Below are 26,625 nucleotides of genomic sequence, written 5' to 3' on the forward strand. Positions count from 1 at the left end.
CTTTCTCCATCAGCCTGGGATGCAAATCCAGTCCTGTGACTCTAGGCACAGCTTTGCTACCAGCCAACAAGCCAAATACTGTTGCTACCCCTACTTCTAGAAGTTCAGTGCCATTCATAAAGCAGATTCTATAAAAGCAGTTATCAAACTTGGGACATTTCCTGGAAGACTAGATAAAGACTAGGTTTATCACTCCCCGCTTACTGCCTACTTTGTGGAATGGGGCTAGGAAGAAGGGAAGGAAACAGCAGGGCAGTACCAACCAGGGCCTGAAGCCCACAGTCCATCTGGGGGCTTGGCACGAGGCCCGCAAGAATGGAGATACCCTCTAAAGCCCTGACTGGACCACTGCAAAGATGCCGGAGGATCTCCAGTGAGACCAGCAGCAGAGGCCAAGTGTGCAGAGCAGGTGATCGCTTTGGAGAATATGACTGCGCACCTTGGTTGTTGAGCTCTTTTGACTTGAGGCTCTAAAGCCAACTCAGCTGGGCCCAAGGCAACACAGGTTGGGATATATCAGGCAGATATATGGCACCAATGACAGAGACCACAGGTGCCTCCCACAGTCCTGAGGCCCTGATGCCATGTGGCTGCATCCACGCAAAGTCTTTCTTCTCCAAGTGGTCTCTCGCCCTTAGGCAGTGGGGTCTCTTTGCAGCCCCCTGACAGCATGCTCACCCTCAAGGGGATCCCGTGTGAGGCCCAGCTGGCTGACGATGTAGCGGGGAATGTCACATTTAATCCCATGTCCCTCTTTGGCGTGACCCTCAGCTGCTTCTAACAGGTGGTAGAACTCTTCAGGGTCAAACTCCTATACCAGGGGAGAGAGGTAATCAGTGGTGAGAAACACAAGTGAAGACTGCTATCTCTTTGGTCTGAATACCCAGGAACAACATGATCCCGTGACCACAAGAATGGGGACAAAGCTGTCTAACAGGTCATCTCCGGATTGGACATCCTAAGCATATACTATCTTCATAGCAATGAGGACCAGAGCATTTGGTTTCAAGAGTGCTCGGCCTTTTCACCTGGGCCCAAGCCTTCCGCCAGCCAGACGGCATCATCAGGTGTGTTCAGATGTCCAATCCAGAGCAGTCCTGGTACACAATTATAGTTCATTAGAGCTTTAGCTCTCAATCCCAGAGGTGTAACTGCATACCTCCTGGGTGCCAGGGGCTGGAGCTCCAAGTGTTCAACATAGTACAGTCTTTGTACATAGTGATGGAAGGTCTCATTTACTAAGTGTCTACCAAGTGCCCTACTCTGGGCACTTAGAACAATTCTTTGACCTTGGTGGGGAAATCAAGGCTCACAGGGATGGACTGACTTGTCCACGGGCACAGAGGAAGAAAGGAACAAAAAACCAGCAATCAAATCCAGGCCTGATTCCAAGCCCCTGCCTAGCCATGGATTCATGTTCCTAGGGAAGGGGCTCTGTGGATCCCAACCCTAGCCTCTCATTTGAACCCTGCTTCTATCCCCTCTGCTCTCACTATTTTGGAGAACTGCATGACAACATTTACATGTAATGTACATACAATTTACATACCACATATTCTATGGGATGCTAAATATATCTTGATAAAGCTGGTTAAGAAAAGAGTAAATCTGACCCTGTCACTTTCTGGAGGCTCCAGGTGGCCTTAGGATAATCCAAACCCGAGCCGAGAAATCACCATCCTCTACGATCCTGTACCATCCAGGTGTATCCCTCAAACACCCTGTACTCCATCAAATGCCCTTCCCAATGCGCCTCACCTGGCAAACTTCCACTCACCTTTCAGGTCATCTGAATGAGCCTCATGTCCCCCAGGGAGTTCACACTGAAATTTCAAGGAGGCCTAAAGCACTCCGTTCACCAGGTTCCTTCTGCACCTCATGCTGGCCTCAGCAGCAAAACTTCTTATAATATATTTGTACTGATTATTTCATGCCCATGTGACTTAAGACTCCCTAACTCCACTAAAGAGGAGATATCCTGAGGTCAGAAACATGCTTTCTTCATGTGTGTATCGAGCAAGAAGTAGCTCTCAGAAGTGCAGATTTGGGATTAAACGATGGACTTGATTTCTGCAAACTAAACTGGCCTTTGCCTCTCAGTGTCCCTGTCTCAAGGCCGCCACTGATCTGGGGTCTGGTCAGGGTAGGGCTGGGCCAGACCAATACTCTCCCCTGTCATACCCCATGGGACCATCCGTTTGTCCGCATGGCAGTCTGTCTAATCCCCAAAGTTGGCCAGTCGCATAGGAATAAGGGAACCAGCAGTGAGTGAGACCAGAGCTTTGCTGCCAGCAACATGTTTCCTCTACAGTTCCCCAGCTCTGCTCCAGCCTTCCCAGAGTCCACTCACCAGGCATTCCAGCAGGCGGGCCGGGCGGGCAATGACAATCATCAGCTTTTTCACTAGCTGCATCACAAAAGCCACTTCTGAGCTCTCCGAGCGTTCGTGAGCCTGCAGAAGAGACAAGGGGCGCTGAAGCAATCTCTTGGCCTGATGTGGTGGGGCTGAGCAGAGCCCTTTGGGGAGAAACTGGCAGCGCAGGGAGCTCTGCAAAGCCAAGTACTCCGAGAGGCCCGTCAGCTGTGCGGAGGAGCAAGCTTGCTCCTCGGGAACTATCTGAGCTTCAGAACCGCAGAGACACAGCTTTACCTGCTCCTCTATCATTCACACACACACCCCCTCCCAGTCCCTAGCTCAGGTGCACGGCTCAATGGATCCTTCACTGATGTTCACTTCCTGCCCCGGATGGACTGTAAGGAGCAGGAAGGAGTCACAGCTGAAGAGTGGCAAGATGGCATTTCAGGAAGTCACCCTCTGCAGTAGAGAGTGCACTATAGATGGCACGCCTAAAAGCAGGAAAACCCATGAAAGATCACTGTAAGAATGCAGATGTAAAAGGCACAAGTCCAGACAGTGAGGATGGCGACAAATGGACAGACTTGAGCCATTTCAGAGGCAGACCTGAGGGAAGGAAGCGGGAATAGAAGGTAACTGCAAGTTCAATTTCAAGGAAATTTCAGTGACTCCATTCATTAGAAGATAAGCAGCTTAAGTAAGGATATACAAAGAACACATTACATTTGGTTTTAGAGACAGGATAGTGGGGCAGAAAAGACAGTGCAGTTTTGGATGTGCAGACTTGGGGGCACCTACATGGGACCCTCTCTCAGGTACCTGGGAGGCCCAGAGCCTTTCTCTTTTATTCTGAGCACTGCCCTGGCTTCCAGGAAGAACCATATTTATATTGTATGGCTGCACCTTCCCTCACACCTCCAACAGCTGGCCAATGGGGATTATGGACCTAGGAACTTGAAAATGGATAGAAAGACAGCTATTTTTTTATAAAAGATTTATTTATTTTACTTTGAAAGTCAGAGTTACACGGAGAGAGGAGATGCAGAGAGAGGGAGAAGAGAGGAGAGAGAGAGAGAGGTCTTCCATCTGATGGTTCACCCTTCAGATGGCCACAATGTCTGGAGCTGCACCGATCTGAAGCCAGGAGCCAGGAGCTTCTTCCAGGTCTCCCATGTGGGTACAGGGGCCCAAGCACTTGGGCCATCTTCCACTGCTTTCCCAGGCCATAGCGGAGAGCCAGATGGGAAGTGGAGCAGCTGGGTCTTGAACCAGCACCCATATGGGATGCCAACGCTTCAGGCCAGGGAATTAACCCACTGTGCCACAGCACTGGCCCTGAAAGACAGCTATTTTTTTCTTTTTTTTTTTTTACACGGTGTAGTCAAACTCTATAGTCTACACCTGGATGAAAAGGGAAGGGCATATCTGTCATAGAGATAAAGAAAAAGCAGCACAGAGACAACAGAGATGAGAAAAGAAGGAACATGTGCCGAGCTTCCCAGCTTCTGCCTGTGTTCCTTTCTAGGTCTCTAAGATCCACCCTTTCTATCCTTACTAGTTTCGCTTTACTACTTAAGCCACACTGACTCAGACTTCTAGTACCTCCAAGAAAGACAATGTAGGGAATTCAAAGTGGAGGAGTTCTAGGGGCAGCTAGAGTTCAGCTGTTTTTCAGTATCCATGGGGACTGGTTCCAGAGCTCCCTCAGACACACAAACCTGTGGCTGCCCAAGTCCCTTAAAGAAGAGGTCGTAGCATTTGCATACAACCTATGCACATTCTCTTGCACACTTTAAACCATCTCTAGATTTTATTCATAATACCAAATACATGTAATAATATAAATGCTTTGGAAATTGTTATTAAATTGTATTGCTAAGGGAATAATGACATGAAAAAAAGTCTGTACAGGCTTAGTACAGTACCCCCTGCCCCGAACAGTTCTGATCTGCAATTGGTTGAATCCACAGCTATGGAACTCAACTGTACTGACCTGGAGTCAGGAGACCAGTGAGGATGAGTCCTCAACACGAGGATGCCAACTGAAGACATGGAAGCAGACAAAGCTCATCAGGGAGGGGGTTTTCAGAGAAAGGAAAGAGAGGGCAAAGGACACTCGGGATGATGCCCTGTGAAAAACCCAGCATTTAAGACAGGCAGAGAAGAAACTCATGAAGAGGCAGCAACACTGACAGCTGGGAGAAAGGTTCAAGAAGAGGCATCCACTGTGTTCTGTGGGGAGGGGAAGAAAGGTGAGTCCTGAGACCATGGGATCTGGCACTGACCATTTAAGTCCTTGATGACTTTTGCCTGAACAGTTTCAGTGGTGTGGTGGGAAGGGAAACTAGAGAGCAGAAGAGTGAGTAGTGAATAGCAAATGAGGACCCTTTTAAAAATTCATTTCAGTAGTTTCACAATAAACTGAATTGAAGCTGAAAAAAAAATTCATTTCAGGGGCCGGTGTTGTGGCATAGTAGGTAAAGCTACCGTCTGTGACGTTGGCATCCCATATGGGTGCCGGTTCGTATCCCCACTGCTCCACTTCCAATCCAGCCCCATGTTAAAGACCTGGGAAAAACAACAAAAGATGACCCAAGTATTTGGGCTCCTGCCACCCATATGGAAAACCCAGATAAGCTCCTGGCTTCAGCCTGGCCCAGGGCTGGCTATCCAGGGAGTGAACCAGCAGATGGAAGATATCTCTCTCTCGATCTTATTTTCAAATAAATCTTTTTTACAAATGTATTTAAAATATTTGTTATAAAACAAAAAGAAAGGCTGAGCAGTTGGTAAAATTCTGTTTGTTTTTAAGACTTAGCCCAAGAGGGAGCCAAGCGAGGGCGCTCCTGTCGGGGCTTCCGTGGCGGGAGGGAGCCCGGTGGAGGCGCCCTCCCAGGCACCACTGCCCATGCTGACCACCGCACGCTCTGCCTGCCGGTGTCATGAGTAACACCACAGTGCCCAGTGCGCCCAGGCCAACAGTGACTCGATGGTGGGCTATGTGTTGGGCCCTTTCTTCCTCATCACCCTGGTCGGGGTGGTGGTGGCCGTGGTAATGTATGTCCAGAAGAGAAAACGGGTGGGCTGGCTTCGCCGCCACCTGCTCCCACGTACAGCTATGACCCGGCTGAGGAGCTGCACGAGGCTGAGCAGGAGCTCCTGTCAGACGTGGGAGACCCGAAGGTGGTGCATGGCTGGCAGGGTGGCTACCACCACAAGCGGGTGCCCCTGCTGGATGTCAAGACCTGACCTGAGCCCTCGGCCGGAGCCTCGGGGGTCCCGCAGTCTGCTTCCTCCCCGCCCCCCGCCTCCCCAAGCCCTCCGCTCGGCAGCCTCACCCTGCCCTCAGCCCTCACCCACCTCCCGGCACTAACGGGGGTCTCCTCCCCGGGGCGGGAGAGGCGGCTGGGAGACAACTTTGCTTTCTATAGGTTCCCTGCATCCTGGACTGGCTTTGGGTTTCCACAGCAAGGGACCCAGATGTATAATCTCAGTATATATATTTTGTAAATAAACGGTTTTGTGGCTAAAAAAAAAAATAAAAAAGACTTAGTCCAGACATCATGTACTCTGTGAAGTCTTGTCTTAGTCCCCTTAGCCCCACCATAAACACACACACACACATGCAAGCGCACACGCACACACACACGTATGTACAAAAAGAAGTTGCTGCCTTTTCCAGGTTCTCCTTGCTTTGTACTCACATCACATGGTCCTACCATGTTGTGTAATGGCCTTTCTCTTTAGCCACACCACAGGGCCATGTAAGTAGAGAGGCAGTGTCTTTCTTTTTCTCTTCCCTCACATACTAGGCCTTGCACAGTGCCTCTTATACAGTAGGTTTCAGTCAGTGTTTATGTACTAAGTATTTGAAAATGTATGATCTTGGGCTCTGGAATATTAAGATGAACTGGAGTTTGGGTTCTAGCTCTGCTACTTAGAAATTACTTACTTATGGCTAACTCAGCCTTTTAAAGTTTCAGTTTCCTCATCTGTAAATACTAATACCTTTGTTACAGACTTGTTGTAAAGATTTAATTTGAAAAATAAGATAACCTAGTACCTAGCATGCATTACGTACTTTATGAATACTAGTCATTTTTACTATTCTGAGTGCAAATGTGATCATGTCATTTTTCAATTTAACACCACTGACTAATGCCCCATTACCCTCATGATAAAATCTATAGATTCTCTCAAGGTCCTTCATCATCTGGCCCCTAGTCTAACTCCTTAAACTGATCTACCACCCTTCTGCAGGCCTCCTTCAACTCTAATTGAATGTCCGAAGTCCCTGTACACTGCTGAGAAGCTATTCATCTTGTTTCTGCGGGTCAGCTACCTCCTGCTACTTGCCAAGAGTCGACCTTCCCTAACCTTTCCACACACAGTCAGCACACCCTCCCCTGCACTCAGAACTTCCCTCGATTTAGTGCTCCCCAGTCACACTGTACAACCATCACTGGGAGTAAGATCATCATATAAAGCACTCAGTATAGTGTCTGGCACACAGAACACAGCAACAAGTCACGGGTGCTATTTTATTGTAAATATGTGTTGATGGGCCTGTAACCCCAGTCAATGGCCTGAGACAGAGCATGCTCCAATGCCTTCCTGCATTCCAAGAGCCTAGCAAATGAAGGAGCAGAGGAGCAAGCCTGCTCTGAATTCAGTGCTCTTCCTACCCTCAGGGGCAGTTAGTCTGAGAAAACTTGTGGAAGTCTTGGGCAGGCCTCTGACTTTAGCAAACCACAAGATTAACCTCAGACATGCAAGAAACCCAGGGTGGGGGTGGGGTAGCTCTCCACATGAATCCTTTAGCTGATTCCTGACTCCTAAAGGTCTCTAGGGCACCCCTGCCATTGCTGGGAACTGTTAGAAAGCAATTCTTGAGCAGAAACAAACAGCTAATTTTCATAGGACTTTGGGCTTCTAAAGTCTTATTTATATGATGCTTGAATTCAAATATTACTTTTGCAATCAGAAAAAGACATTTCTATAGAAGGGAGTACTTTTGGGGCCGGTGCTGTGGCATAAAGGGTAAAGCCGCCACCTGCAGTGCCAGCATCCCATATGGGTGCCAATTTGAGATCGGCTGCTCCACTCCTGATCCAGCTCTCTGCGATGGTCTGGGAAAGCAGTAGAAGATGGCCCAAGTCCTTGAGCCCCTGCACCCTCATGGGAGACCCGGAAGAAGCTCCTGGCTTCGGACTGGCACAGCTGCAGCCATTGAGGTGAACTGGGGAGTGAACCAGCGGATGGAAGACCTCTCTCTCTCTCTCTGCCTCTCCTTATCTCACTGTGTAACTCTGACTTTCAAATAAATAAATAAATATTTTTTTAAAAAAAGGAGTACTTTTATACTTGTTTAATCAAGCCCTGACTCAGTTTAACTCCTGCCCATTGGGCTAGTTTTATGACTTCAAAGAGTAAAGAGAACAGTCTGCTATCTTTTAAATATGACAAATCTTCCACTATGACAAATCTTCCGCCATTTGACAGCAATAATCACAGTCATTTATTTATTTGGAAAGCACAGTGAGAGAGAGAGGGACACGCACACAAACACACACACACACACACACACACACACACACACAGAGATATTTTACCCACTGGTTCACTCTTCAGGAAGTCAGGAGCCTAGAACTCCATCCAGCTCTCCCATGTCTCCCATGTGGGTTGCAAGGATTTAAGAACTTGGAGCATCACCAGCTGCCTTCCTATCCACATTAGCAGAAAGCAGAGGAGTAGCAGGGACTCAAACTGGCACAGGGATACTGGATGCAGGAGTCTCAAGCAGTGGTTTAACCCACTGTGCCACAACACCTGCCCATCTTTCTAACACACTGCAGTCCTGTTTGATTGCCAGCCCTGGGCTCTCAGCTCAATTGTTACTATTCTACAAAGAGGTCATGTGTCAGGAGTCGATAAGGGTTTCTGGACTAGGAAATACTCTAGGAGCATAAAGAGCCCTGGAGAGACTGATGCATCCCCTCACCCACAAATTGTGCTAAAAGTACACTATAGGTCAACTGTGACCTTAGCAGGAAGGCATTGGAGCACTTATTTGAGAGGCTGACAGCAAAGCAAGCACTAGAACACAGAGGATTTGAAAATGCAATGTATGCTCTGATCACGGCCATGGCTGGATTTTTTTCACCTTACACTGGAGTGGATCAGGTCTCTAACCAGAGAAGTCTCCCACTAGAGAACTCACCACACCAAGGCAAAGCTGGCTGAGGACAAACAGTTGAAAGGCTCTGCTTAAAGTAGTATTTCTAGCAAAAGAGGGCCCACCGCAGCCATGAGGACCACTTTTGGCTTTGGATAACCAATCTCCTAGTCAAATACATAATTCTACCAATGCTGGAGCCTCAAGTAGAATAATATAGCTTTGAATTAAGAAAAAAATGGGCCCTTTTTAAAAAATTGATTTCCTCTGGCATCAAGCAGGCCTCTCTCAGTAAGGCAGTAACTGGGGAGGAATTTAAGGGGCCGCTTCTGGACATCACCAAGGAGATGTGGTGGTGGCGGCACACGGGCAGGGATGGATGACTGGGACACCTTTGATCCCTGATCCCAGTTTGGGACCACCACATAGATGTTTCACAGGAGCCCCTGCAAAAGACACTCACATCTTGCAGAAGCTTCTCCAAATTCTCTTGAAGTTCATAGAAGTAGTGTGAAGTAATGAGGCCACTCTTAGATTTATCCAAGCAGTCCCGGGCCATCTCGATCACCTGATGATGAATAAAGCTCAGGGCTCCATCTGCCAGGGGCAGCACGTGGTCTGGAGTATTGGAGGCAATGAACTCTGCTAGTCGTTCTTCCATTTGTGCAGTGGCCTGGCAATAAAAGAAAAGTGACACTTTCCTCCCAGTTCTAGGCCAGCTGGCACTAAACCTAAAGGATATGGTAACAGCCTATGGATGGGCTCCCTGTGATCCTGGTTTCCTACTGCTACTTGTTGGAAATCTGATGCCTGGAAACATGCAAAGGTCACCTTCGGGTGAAGTCAAAGTGCCTCAGTGTCACATTCCAGGCCCGCCGTGAGCTGGCGCTGCCTGTCTCCTATCACTCCCCGTAGCATACGTTCTTTTACTCTCAGGACGCAAAAGTTTGCTGTTCTTCTTCCATGTTCCATGCTTCTGCCTATGTCTGTGCTCTCCCCTCTCTGAGGCTGAGTCTGCCTGGTCAGCTCCTGGTCCTCCTCGTTGTCTCAGCCCAGGCATCACCTTTCCTCTGGGAAGTCTTTCATGCCCCAACGGATGGGGGATTTTCTTTTCTCTGTGCTCGCACCAGACCTCCCGACTGTGTAAACTTGAGTGTGTAGACATTCCTATTTTCTAACCCCTTCTCTGGACTGGGCAGTTCTTTAAAGTTAATTTTACTCATCTCACACTGCTCTTACTTAACCTTAGGACCTGCTTAATAGAGCTAAGCAGATGCTCAGAGTGTTCACTGAAGGTGTGAACCCGCCTGGCCACACAAGACAAGATGAAATGGGAGGAGGCTATGGCTAGGAACATGGCCTTGGCCGGGATCCCCAGCAGCGCAGACTGGAGACCTGGCTCAGAAGCCTCTTGTGGACCTAACTGTGCAGTCAGGCATAACAAAATGACAAATGCTCTTCAGTAAGTTCACAGCTGCCTACGTAGGAGTCTGTCTTCTTTCCTTTGTCACCAAGTGGTGTTTTCTGATTTCCAATGTGTGTTTGGGCAAATGTATACATATGTGTGAACCCATGCACGTGTTGTTTGTGTGTGTGACATGCTTAACAAACAAAAACACACAACATAAAAGGATAATATGATACTGTGAATGTCAAGAAAGCCAAGCACAGGGGCTTCACAGCATGCCCCTAAGCCATTGTGCGGCAGAGGGCAGCCAGAGGAACAGGAAGCCACACCTCTATTCCCAGAGATGGACAAACCCAGGAGGTCTGCATGCAAGACAGGGGGCCAGCGCATGCTCTTGCTGCCCACTGTTGTCCCACAGACAGAGCTGGCTGTATTCTGCAGGAGGTCGCTCCATAGGTGTGTGGTGCTCAAAGAAGTGCAACTGGGAAGCTGGGTCCCAGTTCTACACACAACTGGAGTTGTGAGGATGATTTCTCAGCTCTCTCAGGACAGCAACCTACCTTCCTCCCTCCTGCTCTCCTGTTGCCAGAGCAGACCCTGCCACTGGAAGCAGCTCTGAGACCTCTGACTGCACCCTCTGGCCTTCTATCTGGGTAATGAGGCACTACTCAGAAACCTGATGGAATGTGGGTGCTCCCAGAGCACTACTCAGAAACCTGTATGGAATGTGGGTGCTCCCAGAGGGCAGGGCCTTTGAGAGAGGGGCCTGCTGGCAAGGTGAGAAACTGGGTTCCCAGTCCTCTCCTCCCCTTTTGCACAGGGCAGATGTCTCTCTGACATTCCCCTCTAGTCACCGCTCCCTCCAGGGAGTGCAGTGGCAGAGGCTCTGCAAGTAGAGTGCCCACTGCCTCCTGCCACCTGCCTCCGGCCTTCCAGCAGTCTGGGAGCCCTGATGCTGTATCCTCCTCCTGGGTGGTGCCTTTCCACTCTTCTCCTTTCCCACAGGAGGCAGCACCTTCTTCTTTCACTCCAGTCTTCCCACTGGGGCCAGCCATGGGCAGCAGTCCTTGGGGACATTACCCATGTCCTTTTAAATGGATCCTTACCTTGGGGAATCTTTCTTTGTACACATGATTCATCATTATTATTTCACTGTCAAAGGAAACTGGGGACCGTCCAGGACTGAATAAGAAAGAAAAAAATTGTGTCATTTAGTGCTTTGAAACTGTCAAGGAGAAAAATGGCCACCCGTTGAGTCCCAGTCCTCCCGCAGTCTCCAGTGCCCACACACGTCCACCTTAGCAAGTGCTGATTTCTGGGGCCTTCTTTATTCCTACAGCTCCCAGGGTACCCAGTTCAGTTAAAACTGGTGCCATCTGGAGCTGGGCTACCTTCCTGCAATCAGTTTGCCTTTCACAAAGACCTCTGCCAAGGCCTGAAAAGGTGGCCTACCGCCAAACCCACTGGTGCTTTCCTAGGATGGCCTCCCCAGAGCAGGACTTGGCATCCTCCAGTTCTGGCCAATGGGACTTGGTATACCACAGCATGTCCCAGGAATTCTATTAAGTCAAACCACCACCAAAGCAACCAAAGGAAGACTACATTTACAACTATTTTCCCAAACAAGCTGCAGCCAATGAGGCTAACTTAGACTCTGACCTGGCATGAAGGAAGTTGACCCAGCCTGCACTGAGTTATACATCTGAGTCTTCCACTGAAGGTAGACAGTGTGTTTTTAGTCTTAATTTATTATATTCCCTAATAACCTAAGTCTTCCCTTCTGGCCCATGTGTGATTACATCTCCTTAAAGGACTTCAAATTTTGAGCTACACAGCTGGATAGTTGGGTTTTGATTAATTTAGTGTCCTGGCAAGCGATCCCAGCTGGGACAGGAACTGTTCCTCTGGGCCTTTCTCTAAGGACTGGGTCATGTTCTGCCTCTGTGCTGGTGCACAGGACTAAGTCTTTAAAAGCAATACAGCAGGGATTTCCCCTGAGCATTGCCGATCCTCCCAATCTCCACTAGCCTAAAGGGCACCCATCCTTTCCTCTGTGTGAGCTGCGGAGCCCACCAAGATTTAGGCATTCCTCCATAAGACAAAGGAAGGCATGGGACTCCACACTCACTTATCTGTGTTCTTGAGTTTTTGCACTAAAATACCAGTAACCATCTTCGTCAGTCTCTGAACCTGAACCAGTCTTCTGGCTCTGTCATTCAAGGTGCTACCTGAGTGCTATTCATCCTGGGAGATGTTACTCCTCTGGGACCCTACCCTGCATAGGTCAACTGATTTATTATTTCCCAGGGACTCTGGAAAGCTGAACTCAGCCATTAAAGCCATGCTCCTTTAATCTCCATCCATTTCCTTAAGCTGGAATTTTGGCACAGATTGCCAGATAACGCTAAAGGGAATGGACAATTAAAAGCATTCAAAGATAAACCAGCTGTTAAGGTCTGTTTGGTCTGATTGAGAAAACCCAAGTGAAGCCGAGACTTGAGATAGATTCAGATAAGCATTTAATTTAAAATGAGTGTCTTGGGGGTTGGCATTGTGAGGTACAGGGTAAAGTCAGCAATACCAGAATCCCATATGGGTACCAGTTCATATCCTGGCTGCTCCGCTTCTGCTCCAGCTCTCTGCTAATAGCCTGAGGAAAGCAGTGGAGGAAGACCCAAGTGGTTTGGCCTCTGAGGCCCATGCTGAGAGATCCAGATGAAGTGCCTGCCTCCTGGCTTCAGCTTGGCTCAGTACTGGCTGTTGTAGTCATCTGGGGAGTGAACCAGCAGATGGAAGATCTCTCTCTATATCTCTCCCTCTCCCTCTGTAGTTCTTTCAAATAAATAAATAAATGTTAAAGGAAAAATGAGTGTCTTCTCCCAATCAGACATCTGCGTCATTACCAGCAATTCTAAGTTTATTTATTTATTTTCATCTACTTGAAAGGCAGAGTAATGGGAGACCAGGAGGAAGCACCTGGCTCCTGGCTTCGGATCAGCACAGCGCGCTGGCCGTAGCGGCCATTTAGGGGGTGAACCAATGGAAGGAAGACCTTTCTCTCTGTCTCTCTCTCTCTCTCTCTCTCATGATCTAACTCTGCCTGTCGAAAGAAAGAAAGAAAGAAAGAAAGAAAGAAAGAAAGAAAGAAAGAAAGAAAGAAAGAAAGAAAGAAAGAAAGAAAGAAAGGCAGAGTGACAGAGAGAGAGACAGGGAAAGAGAAAAGAGAGGGAGAAGGAAGGAGGAGGGGGAAAGGCAGAGACTGATGGAGATATATTCCATCTCAGTAGAAGATTCAAATGCCTGCAACAGCCAGGGTGAGGTCAGGCCAAAGCTAGAGCCTGGACTTCCTTGGGCAGGACCCAAGTACTTCAGCCGTCTTCTGCTGCCTTGCAATGTATTAGCAGGAACCTGGATCAGAAATGGAATCGCTGGGACATGGCACTCCAATATGGGATGTGGGTGTCCCAAGCAGTGGCTTAATCTGCCACAATGTCCACCCCTAGGAGCAACTATTTTAGCTGGCCTAGTTCATCTACCTAGGCCTATGGGTTCTGTAGTCAGTTAACCATCAAAATTGATATTTTACTCTCCTTCTACTGAATGGAGTCTTAAGTATATATGAACTGCTAAGTACTTTTAAAGGAAAAGAGAGACAGACTGCATGACAGCATCTTCAGATAGCTCTGGGGGTGACAGTTTGAGCTACACCAAAAGCCAAAAAGGGCTTGAGTACCACTGGACATGGATATGTTATCACAAAGGTTGGCAAGTGACAGCCTACAGGCCAAGTACGGTCTACTGCCTGCTTCTGTCAATAAAGCTAATATATGATCTGCAGATGACTGCATCCCACCAAGGCAGAATGGAGCATTCGTGCTGGAGGTGTATGACAGTCTACCACAGCCACCATCTTGGCCCTTTACAGAAGTGCTGATCCCTGTACCATGCACACAAGCTAAGATCAGCCCTCACCTGAGGCTGCGGGAGCGGGGCCGCATGGCTGGAGATTGCCGTCCCTCCTCATCTGGTACACTCTCTGTGCTGAAATGTTTCGTCAGAAAGTGCAGCTCATCAGCTGTAGGCTGGAAAGGCAACTGATGCAGCTTTTCCTGTGAGGAGCACGATGACTGCAGAGGAAGACATTACAAACAGCACTGAAGACAAGGCCAAGGGCAGTTCAGGAACAGGGGAGGACTGCAAAGGGCCAGGTGCCTTCCAGCTATGGAAACTGACAGCTAGTCCCCCCTCTCTCTCCCAGCACCCCATCCCCCTCAGCTGCACATTGAGCCCATCAGAGCCCTTGGCCCTGAGGAAGCCAGGACATGAGAGGCTTCAAGGTTGTGTTGGGAGTTGCACCCAGACTTTCACAAGCTGTGAGAAGCCCTAACTACCTAGGAGCCTCTTAAGGTGGTAAAAAGCAAATCATTCTACTTGGACTCTGCCTTCAGTGAAGTTCTCGGGTACTGGAACAGGAAGTAATCAACACATTGTGCTTCTTGGTTTGGGAATGTTCTCGGTATGCCCAACTGCAAATGACATCCCCTGGGTTTTCCCTTGCATAGCCTGGAGAGCCACCCTGGATGACAGTGTTTCCTACGGGCTGTTATCCAGATGACTGCTTTACTGAGGTTGTGAGGGCTGTGTGAGATTGTGCTCGGACTCTCAGACACCAGCAGGCAAGGCATCTAGCAGGGAGCAAAATTACTTTTAGATCTGGACCTACAGATTAGACTTGATCTGCAAATAATCATGAATTCTAAACATGGTCCACTGCCTAAGGATTCCTGACAAGAACTCCACAGAACACTGGAGGGAGTGCATTGGGTTGCTGCAGGAATCCCACACCTGCAACTCTCACTGTGGCAAACCCTTCAGCTCCGGGACTGGCTAAGAGAACAGACAAGCCAAACACTGTTGGCACAGTTCCACTGGTCTTTGGAGATCTAAATCCATTTCAAGTCGAAGCTGCAGCACCATACTGAGAGAACTCTGCTGCAACAAGGTCAATACCAAGTAAGAAATTAGGATTGTTTTTGGCTAACAGTGCATGATTCTTCTATGGACTGCTGCACAAACTTGTGGACAGCTAGTAGGTCACTACAGGGCTCTGTCTTGGCTACATTCTTATAAATGATTTAGACCAAAGCCAAAAAAAGACTTCTCACCTAACATAAATCTGGTATACCAAGGTAAAGTACGGTAGGCAAAGTTGGTATTTTACAGTACTATAACAAGCTAGAACAGGTAGAGTCCATGAAAATTTACTGAACAGAAATAGACACACACATATATTGACTCTTACACTGAATCTAAAAATGTCATTTTTCTGAGTAAAGACTTATTGGAAAAGGGGCGTTTATTAGGAAAAGATCTTAAGTTTAACAGCTGCCAAAGATCTCTAGAGATTTAATAAAATCTAGGTCAAAGGAGGTTGGGATTCAAGACTATGGACAAACTGAGCAAAGAGACCTGAAGAACGGTGCAAGTGATGGGGATAAGATCATTAGAACTATGGCCTGTGAAGCCTGGAACACCTCCTATTTGGCCCTTTACAAAACTGTTCGCCAACCATATTATCCTGGTTTTAATCAAACATTGAGGAGAGCTCATTTTAGAATCCATTGTGCCTAATAGCAAGTAGCACACAACCTGTTGTGTTTAGGCTCAAGGCTTTGCTAAAAGAAATACAGGCAAAAGTTTTAGAGACAGGTCTAGTCTTTTATTGATACACATCAAACCAGGATACCAAGTTAACAACTATTCTTACTTTTTTGAAGAAAAAAAAAAAAGGTGAACAAAGGAGGGGAAGGGTCCATAGGTCTTTGGGACACAGGAAGGATGATCTGTTCTTAGCTACATTTCTAAAAATAAGGTTGCAGAAAGAAGGGAAACCATGCTTGGGAGACCCCAGGCCTGACCTCATTAACAAAGCAAAAATCCATCCTCAAGCCCTCCTCTGATGCAACTAGGAATAATGGACACCCAGAGAAGGTACTAGTTCATCCTTTCCACAGGCATTTATGGATCTGGCTATGGATGTTAAGGGTTACCAGCCCTTTGCCCTACTCAAGCCCATCCCCAAGCAACCTGTTTGAATTTGACTTAGAGAAAAAATTGAGAACCATTTTGCAACACAGGATATATAGCAATAACCCTGGGGGGTGTAATTCCTCAGGGAGAAGAAAGTATGACGATATTTTGGCTACTTACAGAGACAGTGGAGCTAGGCGTGTTAGTTCCATAGCCTGAAGAAGGCAAAGAGGCCAAAGACCAGCGCCGTCCATCAGTCCTACATAAGAAAAAAAATATTAGGCAGTTTCCACAGGTTCCCACCCTGAGCCCAGGACCTGCCTGTCCTTCCATGATCCCTTTGGGAGCAGGGCAGCTGATTCACTGGTGGGCTCCTCTTTGTCTGCAAACAGTACTGCTTGGTCCAGAACATACTTTCACATCTTTCCTACGAGGGGTCTATTGTTGTGTGTTTTCCACTGCAAAGACAAACATCCCTGACTACAAAGGAGGGCACGTGACTTTAAATAAGAACATTTGTTAGACAATTCTGTGGTTTTGGAAGCAACAGGAGAGGAAACCGGCTACAGGCATCCTCACAATGGCAGAATTGCCATTGAAATGAAGCTATTTCCTTTTTTGAAGGCTCCAATTGAAGGGCTCCTTGGTCTTCCCAGGCCAATGGATAGACTCTACCACCTGGGTTCAGACTGGGCCTCAACTGATGGCAAACAGTTATTGGCTGCTTAGGATTCATCAGGACCCATAAAACCAGCCTATGAGAATGTGTGCCAAACAGGGACAGTACCTCACGAAATCAGGTGGAGGGGACATACCTTTGCTTCTATATGAGACTTTGGGGGAGGGTTCCTGCTGCCCTCAAAAGGATGCTCCCCAAAGTTCTCATCAGAAAGAATCACAGTTATTTGCTTTACTGTAGAGGAGAAAGATCAAGCAGGTATCTGATTTGAAGGTTTTGTAACATAGCCATGTGATCTTTTTGCCTGGGCTGGGATGTGGTATAAAGTATTCTTTCTTGTAGAGCTTGGGGTATAGTCTGCTCTGGTGAAGTCAAGACAAAAACTTCTTTGCTGCTACTCACAGAACCTTAGAACATTAGCAATGGAGGATCTTTAGAACTTAAGTACATATTAAAATTTCCAGACAAAAAACTAAGAGATCTGGGTAATTTGTTTAAGGTCTCACAGTTATGGCAGGGGATGGGATGGGAAAGGGTTGGGATGAGGAGAGGAAGAAGAAAAAAATGAGGAACAAATCTTGCCAGGCCTTCTCCTTCTGAAGCATTTCCTCCCACCTTCACCAACACTGAGCAGCTATTCCTACCCTGTTCTGTAAGGAGCAGCTCAGGGTTCCATGCCACATGCACATGACTCAAACTTCATGCCACCCAGGCAGCCAACATGTATAAATTCTAACTCTGCTGGAACCTAGTCTCAGAGACAGACATGTAGGAGGGCACTCCAACATGATGCTCTCTCTGACCTCTCTGTTGGGTCCTGCAAGTTGTACACAAGAAAGCAGGTCAATTCCAAGACAAAAATGAGACAAATCTAACAAGGGATGGATTTCATAACCTCTGTCAAATATACTTCTTCACACCTGAGTTTTTTTCCCCCTTCTTTATAGAGAAACAGAAACCAGCTACATGCCAGCCGCTTCTCAATGAAAAGCAGAGGCCAGAATCAGATGGTAACAGAGGTCTCTATTTGCTCCAACTGGCCACCTCCCCACATGGCTAAGGAAAGCTGTGGGAACGAGGGTGACTTGTCCCTGGGCTCAGAAGCTTGGAACTATTCAGTAACTCCTGCCTCTAAGCATATGCTCTGAGCCTTGGTTCCAGCAGGTGCAGAGGGACCCCTAAGGGTCTCTGTGCTAAATATGCAAGGCCCAGTGTTCACAGCCACAGTCAGAGAAAAATCAAACTACCCAGTTCCTTCACCACACACAAGGTCACAAACCATATTGTCTGGCCATGCATAGCAGTTTCCCAGCCCCTGCCCCATCACATCTGCTATTACCTGTCTGCTCTGTGGCCATGGCTGTAGTGAAAAGACGTATGTTACAGTGAGAACCAAACGGAACTGAGAGCACGATCTGTCTGACCCCTGAACCATGGTCTAGCTTGGCAGAAGCAAACCTTTTGTTAAGGAGTTCAAACAACTTTGAAATTGAACTTGGGGCTGTCACTGTGGTGCACAGTGGGTTAACGCCCAGCCCTGAAGTGCTGGCATCCCATACCAGCTCGAAGCGCTGGTTCAAGACCCAGCTGCTCCACTTCCCGTCCAGCTCTCTTCTATGGCCTGGGAAAAAAGCAGAAGATGGCCCATGCCCTTGGGCCCCTGTGCCCATGTGGGAGACCTGGAAGAAGCTCCTGGCTCCTGGCTTCAGATTGGCGCAGCTCCAGCAGTTGCGGCCAACTGGGGAGTGAACCATCAGACGAAAGACTTCTCTGTCTCTCTCTGTCTCTTCTCTCTGTGTAACACTGACTTTCAAATAAATAAATAAATATTAAAAAAAAACTGAACTGTGGGAGTGATGGGTTTCTCCTTAGCACATCATTAAAGCCATTTTTTGTATGTAGAATACTCCAAACTAATGTGGTCCTGCGGGGCTCCTACCTGACCTCAGTAACCTAGCAACAAGCACTTCCTGATCCTGTTTGGCAAGATCAAAACACTCCTCCTGACCCCACTTTGTTCCTACCTTGTTCTATAAGAGGACAGTCCACGGTTCCATGTTTCAGGCAACCGAGTAACATGTCATGCCACCTGGCATTGACCTGTTTGGGTCTCAGTGGTAAAACAAGGTCCCTTAATGCCCTAAGTTGGGCCGGCGCTGCGGCTCACTAGGCTAATCCTCCGCCTAGTGGCGCCGGCACACCGGGTTCTAGTCCCAGTTGGGGCGCCAGATTCTGTCCCGGTTGCCCTTCTTCCAGGCCAGCTCTCTGCTGTGGCCAGGGAGTGCAATGAAGGATGGCTCAAGTCCTTGGGCCCTGCACCCGCATGGGAGACCAGGAGAAGCACCTGGCTCCTGCCATCGGATCAGCACGGAGCGCTGGCCGCAGCGCGCCGGCCGCAGTGGCCATTGGAGGGTGAACCAACGGCAAAGGAAGACCTTTCTCTCTGTCTCTCTCTCTCACTGTCCACTCTGCCTGTCAAAAAAAATAAATAAATAAATAAAAAATAAAAATAAAAAAAATAAAAAATGCCCTAAGTTGGTCCCTACTCCTGAGGCCCTGTGAATGAAGTAGACATAAGGAACCCGCCATTCCCTCTGCCTGAAATAGTTCACACAGCAGTGTCCTTCACAGAGGCTTTACGTGACAGCCAGTGGAGACTCCAGCCCCATTCCCTTATTCTTTCTGCAGCATCCTGTCCTGCTCCTTCGTGGTATTTATGACTGCATTTGGTTGCTTATTCATTTCTTGCTGTCTACCCACTAACCATTTGATTAACAAGCACTGACTGGGTGCTAATGATGTACCAGGAGATGGCTTTTCAACAGCTTTCAGTATCTCTACTAAAGATGGTTTGATTCTGATTGAGGTGAGACAAAAACATACAAATAAGAAAATATCAGTATTTAAAAGCACTAATTTTAAAATAAAACTGGACGATTTGATAGAGAATGAGAAGGAGCTTTGGATGGTTAGGAAAGGCCACTCTGAGGTGATGTGGAAGATGAGATATGAAAAATGAGTATAAGTGTGAAGAAAGTAGGGATTGTGTCTATTTTATTACCATGATATAACTAAGCACCCAGCATGTACCTTTCTCATAGTTAGGGCTCAGCAAATATTTACTGAATGAATGGGAAGTGATTCAGTGTCACCTCTGGGGATCTGGCCACAGTTCCTGCTATCCCAGCTCATGCTTAAGAGATTACTGTTACTGTCCACACTCAGCCTGGGCAGGAAGCTTGGCTGGAAACACAAATGCATCAATCCAGCATATTCTTATATTACAAGTGATCCTACCTGGATCCTTGGTTAACTAACTGGAAGTTACATAGGGTAGGTATGGAACCAACCTGGATGAGATTTGTTTTCAGTAATGTACTCGGGTCAGGAAATATACCCAACTCAGCCATTACTTCTCTTGATCTGGGGCAAGCATTTGGCCTAGCAGTTAAGCTACTGGTTTAGATGCCTGCAAACCACAGAGAAGTGCCTACCTTTGAATCCCTGTTCCACTCCTGACTCCGGCTTCCTGCTAATGGGAAGCCTGGAAGGCAGATGATGATGGCTCAAATGGTTGAGTCCCTGTTGGGATGGAATTCCTGGCTCCCAGCTTCAACCTGGCCCCGCTCTGGCCGCTAAGGACTAAACTAGTGAATCAGAATGTTGTTTGTCTGTTTCTGTCTCTCAAGTAAATAAAAACAAACAAAAAAATTTCTCTATCCTGTCCATATCCTTTCAGCTACAGAATCCTACAGAATAGGGGATGATTTTTTTCTGGGTTACAGCAGCGAGAAAATGCTGTTTCTGGGAGCCTATTCTTTTAAGTATTGGAATTTTCTTAAGATGTATTATATTCTCTATCCATTAAATGTTCTAAATCTGGAGCTAATATTTTTCTGGAGGCCTTAGTACTTAGAGACTAACTATACCAAAAACTTTTCAGAAATACTAATAAAAAAATTAAACACTTGAACTCAGTCAATAGTTTTAAAAGGGGCCAGTGTTGTGGCACAGTGGATTATGCCACTGCCTGTGACATCAGTATCCCATATCAGAGCACCAGTTCAAATTCCAGCTGCTCAGCTTTCAATACAACACCTGCTAATGCATCTAGAAAAGCAGTGGAAGATGGCCCAAATGTTTGGGTCCTTTTAAACCCATGTGGGAGACCTGGAAGAAGCTCTTGGCTCCTGGCTTCAGCCTGGCTCAGCCCTGACTGTTGCAGCCATTTGCGGAGTGAACCAGAAGATGGAAGCTCTCTTGCTCGTTCTTTTTCCTTCTCTCTGTCACTCTGCCATTCAAATAAATCTTTAAAAAAAAAAAAAGAGTCTTAGAAAATTTTCCAAAAAAAAATTACTCGTGTGTGGGGCTTGGATGGGCTCAACTCTGTCAGCTCATACTTCTGGCAACAGACGGAACTATCAGTTGCTGCTGTGGCCAGAGATGGCTTCTACCACTTGCTGAGAGGACAGAAATGAAGGAGGAATAAAAGGATGGCTCTGTATGCACCATATCTTTGAAAATCCTTAGAAGACAAGAGAAAGCCCAATAGTGTCTTTACTCCCAATGCAAGGGTCCCTAGCTCTAAGCCAAGAAAAAGGCATACAAGGCCCACGGGCCCCAGGAACTGAACTAGCTGTGTCGGAGAAGTAAAGTGTGATTTTGAGTGTTCTTTTCTCCTGGGTCACTCTAAAATAGCTCTCAGTTGAAAGTCTAACACTTCAGCACATACTTTCATAATACCAGGGACTTGTGATTAAGATTATAAAAATAAATCTATTAATTTTTATCTACACTCTCATTTGAACACTCAAATACATAGGCCATCTAGAAAACAAAATTTGAGCAAGATGATTATGACCTGGAGAGGAAAGCAGAGAGGGAACTTTGGTGGTAACATCCTTGTTAGAACAACGACTCAAAAGGAGGAGCCTGACACTCAACCAACATTCATGCATGTGTCACAGGTGTCAGTTACAGAAGGGTTTTTCTACCAACTTACCTACGGGCAGGAACAAAGGAAAAGTGAGCAGGTGCATTTGGAGAGAAATTCCGGGGGCTGTCCAAAGGACTGTTACCTGTGATGAGGAAAGGAAAAGGAACTTTGGTGAGGGTTGCTTCTAGGGAAGGCTGACATGACCTTCAGGCAAGAAATTTTAGGGCCAGTGCTGCGGCCAAATGGGTGAAATTGCTGCCTACATCTCACATGGGCGCCATTTGAGTCCCTGCTGCCCCATTTCTGATCCAATTTCTTGCTAATACACCTGGGAAAGCAGCGGCCCAAGTGCCTGGTCTCCTACACCCACATGGGAGACTCAGAAGAAGCTCCTGGCTTTGGGTTGGCACAGCCCTGGCCACTGAGGCCATTTGGGGAGTAAACCAGCCAATGGAAAGCTCTCTCTCACTTGCACTCTCTCTTTAACTCTTTCAAATATTTTTAAAAATCTTAGAAAAAAACCCCACTGTAACAATTTGAGCAAGATAAATAAAGTATTAATGGAGTATAATCCAAACTAGAAAAATTATCTATTAACCACACAGATATAAATGACTGAATAAACCAATGGAAAAGATCAGTGAGAACAGAGGACATCTGAACATCCCTACCAACCAACTTGACCTGACTCTTAACAAAACACTACACCAAACAGTAGAACATACATTCCTTGGCAAGACTCAGTAAATTAATGGTACTAAGTTACAGTTATAGAGAAGAAATAGTTCTGGTTTTGTACAGTCACTCTGCATAAACGGTAACTACAGACAATGTTAATGTACTGTATATTTCAAAAAAGCTAGAAGAAAGAGTATAGTATGCTTTTAACACAAAGAAATGAACATCAGACAATATATTCAAGTATTAAGACATGACATGGTTGGGGCTGGTGCCATGGCATAGCGGGTAAAGCCACTGCCTGCAGTGCCGGCATCCATATGGGCTCTGGTTCGAGTCCCAGCTGCTCCACTTCCAATCCATCTCTCTGCTATGGCTTGGGAGAGCAGTGGAAGATGGCCCAAGTGCTTGGGCCTCTGCACCCACATGGGAGACCCGGAAGAAGCTTCTGGCTCCTGGCTTCGGATCAGTGCAGTTCCAGCCATTTTGGCCATCTGGGGAGTGAACCAGTGGATGGAAGACCTCTCTCTGCCTCTGCCTCTCTGTAACTCTGCCTTTCAAATAAAATAAATAAATATTTCAAAAAAAAAAAAAAAAAAGGTATCACATGGTGCCTCACAAATGTGGGGAATTTTTATGGGTTGTTAAAAAAAAAAAAAAAGGGTGAGTGTTAGCCTAATGGTTAAGATGCTGGAGTCTTGAATCAGTGTGCCTGGGTTTAATACTTGGCTCCTCCCCTGCTTCCAGCTTCCTGATGATCTTAAAAGGCAGAAATAATGGTTCCTGCCACCACCCACAGAGGAGACAGGGATTGCACTCATGCCTCTTGACTTTGGTTCCCCTGCCACTGCAGACATCTGGGGAGCAGACCAGCAGATGGAAGCTCTCTAATAACAGCTCTCTAGTAACTTTTTTTTTTTGACAGGCAGAGTGGACAGTGAGAGAGAGAGACAGAGAGAAAGGTCTTCCTTTGCCGTTGGTTCACCCTCCAACGGCCGCCGCGGCTGGCGCGTGGCGGCCGGTGTACCGCGCTAATCCGATGGCAGGAGCCAGGTGCTTCTCCTGGTCTCCCATGGGGTGCAGGGCCCAAGTATTTGGGCCATCCTCCACTGCACTCCCTGGCCATAGCAGAGAGCTGGCCTGGAAGAGGGGCAACTGGGACAGAATCCGGCGCCCCAACCAGGACTAGAACCCAGTGTGCTGGCGCTGCAAGGCGGAGGATTAGCCTAGTGAGCCGCGGCACTGGCCTAACTTTTTTTAAAACCAATAACAAAAGGATTTCTGGGAAATGCCCAAATATTTGGAAATTAAATAATACACTTCTGAATAATTTGTATGTCAAAGTTAAAAGGGAAAATAGTATTCTAAACACTACATAAAAATGATAACATAATGTCAAAAACCATTTAAGCAGGTCTTGAAGAGAGAACTACATCACTACGTATCTATAATAGGAAAGACAGACTCAATTTAATTACCTCAGTTTCTACCTTTTTTTTTTTTTAATATTTTATTTATAGGGGCTGGTGCCGTGGCTTACTTGGTTAATTCTCTGCCTGTGGTGCCGGCATCCTATATGGGTGCCAGGTTCTAGTCCCGGTTGCTCCTCTTACAGTCCAGCTCTTTGCTGTGGCCCAGGAGGGCAGTGGAGGATGGCCCAAGTGTTTGGGTCCCTGCACCTGCACGGGAGACCGGGAGGAAGCACTCAGCTCCTGGCTTCGGATCGGCGCAGCACTGGCTATAGCGGCCATTTGGGGGATGAATCAACGGAAGGAAGACCTTTCTGTCTCTCTCTCTCATTGTCTATAATTCTACCTGTCAAAAAAAAAAAAAAAAAGATTTTATTTATTTAAGAGGTAGAGCTACAGAGAGTGAGAGGGAGAGACAGAGAGAAAGTTCTTCCATCTGCTGGTTCACTCCCCAAACGGCCACAACAGCCAGAATTGTGCTGATCCAAAGCCAAGAGCAGGGAGCTTCTTCCAGGTCTCCCACTCGGGTGCAGGGGCCCAAGTACTTGGGCCGTCTTCTACTGCTTTCCCAGGCCATAGCAGAGAACTGGATCAGAAGAGGAGCAGCTGGGACTTGAACCAGTGCCCATTTGGGATGCCGGCGTTTCAGGCAGAGGATTAACCAGCATGGCCCCCTTCTACCTTAAAATATGGAAAAAGAAGAGCAAATGAAGCCCAAAAGAAAGGAAATCACAAAGATCATAGTAGAAATCAATTATTAAAATAATCGCAGAAAACTATCAAAAAGAAATACAGGTCTTTTTCAGATAAATAAAATTAAAACCATAGGTACAATGATCAGAAAAAAAAGGACACAAATTACCACCAACATTAGGAATGACATTCTATAGGTAATATCAGCAGAATGATAAGGCAACACTATCAAGAACTTCACATTTAACTTATTTGATAACTCAGATGAGACTAAAAAAACACTAGAAAGATAAAACTACCAAAGCTCAGGAAGAAATAGATATCTTGTGTAGTCTTGTATAGAAATTAAATTTATAATTTAAAACTTCCACACAAAGGGAACTCTAAGCTCAGATGACTTCATTGGAGAATTCTGTGAAACATTTTAAGAAACAATAATATTTTTACACAAATTTTTCTGGAAAACTTAAAAGAAAATATTCCCAACTCATTCTATGAGGGCATCATTAGCTTGATACCAAAGCCTAAGTACAGATTAATATTCCTCACAAATACAGATGCACATTCATAAAATTCCAATAAATCGAATACAATAATGTTAAAGGCCTGATTTATCAGGGCCAAGTGGTGTTTACTCCAGGAATACAAGTTGGTTGGTAATCTGAAAAACAAGCGTCAGAATTTACCATATAGATTAATAAAGAAAAAACACAATTTGTTGGACATAGAAAAATGATTTGATAAAAAAAAAAAAAAAGCAATCAAGGTGGGTATCTGGCCTAGTGGTTAAGAAGTTGGTTAAGGGGCTGGTGTTGTGGTACAGCAGGTAAAGCCACCACCAGTAACACCAGCATCCCATATGGACACCAGTTCATGTCCTAGCTGCTCCACTTGGGATCCAGCTCCCTTCTGATGGCCTCGGAAAAGCAGCAACAGATGGTCCAGGTGCTTGGGAACCCTGCCACCCACGTGGGAGAGCCAAATGGAGTTCCAAGCTCCTGGTTACTGCCGGGCCCAGCACTGACTGTTGTGGCCATCTAGGGAGTGAACAAGCGGATGGAAAATCTCTCTGTCTCTCCCTCTCTATATAACTCTTTCAAATAAATAAATAAATTTCAAAAAAAATTGAAGCCAATTTTTCTATCATCAAAATTCCCAAAAGAACACAATATTGCCAACCAATCAAAAGGGGGCCACCAAAACTGCAGAGCAACCAGAACTGGTATGCAACCTGAACATGTACCTCTTAACCTGAGCTTCAATCTGTGGGAATTTTTACTGCCCCTACCCCTCACCCCCAGGAGCTTGGGAATTAAGCAATAGCTACCTGGACTCCTTTCTTGCACTTTGCAATAAACATCTACTTCCTTCCACCTGGGTCACTGACTGGCTTGCTATGCATCAGGTGAGTGGCTTCCGGTTTTGTGGATTCTACAATATGCCATGTACAGTTTATGATAGTCTAGCATATGGCACTAATAAAGGTATCATATCTTAAGTACTATATTAAAGCTTAGTTTCATTCTTATTTTTATCATCTAAAAAATGAGGGTGGGTATTTAGCACAGCAGTTAAGATTTCACTTGGAATGTCTGTGTTCCATATTGGAGTGGTGAGTTCAAGTTTTGACTCCATTTTTTCAAAAAATTATTTATTTATTTGAAAGAGTTACAGAGAAGGAGAGGCAGAGAGAGAGAGAGAGAGAGAGAGATATCTTCCATCTGCTGGTTCACTCCTCAAATAGCTGTAACAGCCAGGACTGGGACAGGCTGAAGTCAGGAGTCTAGAACTCCATCCAGGTCTCTCATGTGTTTGGCAGGGGCTCAGTACTTAGGCCATCTTCCACTGCTTTCCCAGGCACATTAGTAGGGAGCTGGATTGGAAGTGGAGCAGCTGGGATTCAAACTAGTGCCCATATAGGAATGCAGCACTGCAGGTAGCAATATGACCCTGCTATAACATGGCACTGGCCCCGACTCCATTCTTGATTCCAGTTTTCTGCCATTGCACACTCTGAAAGGGACAGGTGATGACGGATGTACTTGAGTCCCTCCCCTCACATGGGAGACCTGGACTGAATTCCCAGCTCCTAGCTTCCACCTAAGACCATCTGCACTTGTTATGAGTATTTGGGGAGAAAATCAGCAGATCTCAAACACATAAAAAATATTTTTAATGAGTAGAAGTGTTAACATTTTTTC

General features: G+C 46.6%; 1 protein-coding gene and 1 pseudogene across 8 annotated transcripts in view; one reads left to right on the forward strand and one right to left on the reverse strand.

Moving 5' to 3' along the window:
• The window catches only part of MAST2 (microtubule associated serine/threonine kinase 2), a 237,707-nt gene that overhangs the window by 11,383 nt on the left and 199,699 nt on the right, over window positions 1–26,625 (reverse strand). For 6 of the 8 annotated variants that reach the window (XM_051857813.3, XM_051857812.3, XM_051857809.3 and 3 more), the window contains 8 exons: window positions 21,651–21,726; window positions 17,988–18,008; window positions 16,150–16,228; window positions 13,912–14,066; window positions 11,046–11,121; window positions 8,995–9,204; window positions 2,351–2,452; window positions 679–811 (listed from right to left, as the gene is read on the reverse strand). In XM_051857813.3, coding sequence (XP_051713773.1) covers window positions 679–811; window positions 2,351–2,452; window positions 8,995–9,204; window positions 11,046–11,121; window positions 13,912–14,066; window positions 16,150–16,228; window positions 17,988–18,008; window positions 21,651–21,726 — 852 coding nt within the window. The remainder of the gene's footprint in view (window positions 1–678; window positions 812–2,350; window positions 2,453–8,994; window positions 9,205–11,045; window positions 11,122–13,911; window positions 14,067–16,149; window positions 16,229–17,987; window positions 18,009–21,650; window positions 21,727–26,625) is intronic. The other 2 variants (XM_051857815.3, XM_070078564.2) reach the window with 1 other exon arrangement.
• Window positions 5,185–5,650, forward strand: LOC108177730 (small integral membrane protein 29 pseudogene; annotated as a pseudogene).

Source organism: Oryctolagus cuniculus, chromosome 7, assembly GCF_051225735.1.
Source record: "Oryctolagus cuniculus isolate XC-2025 breed Fujian yellow rabbit chromosome 7, ASM5122573v1, whole genome shotgun sequence".
Lineage (NCBI taxonomy): Eukaryota > Metazoa > Chordata > Mammalia > Lagomorpha > Leporidae > Oryctolagus > Oryctolagus cuniculus.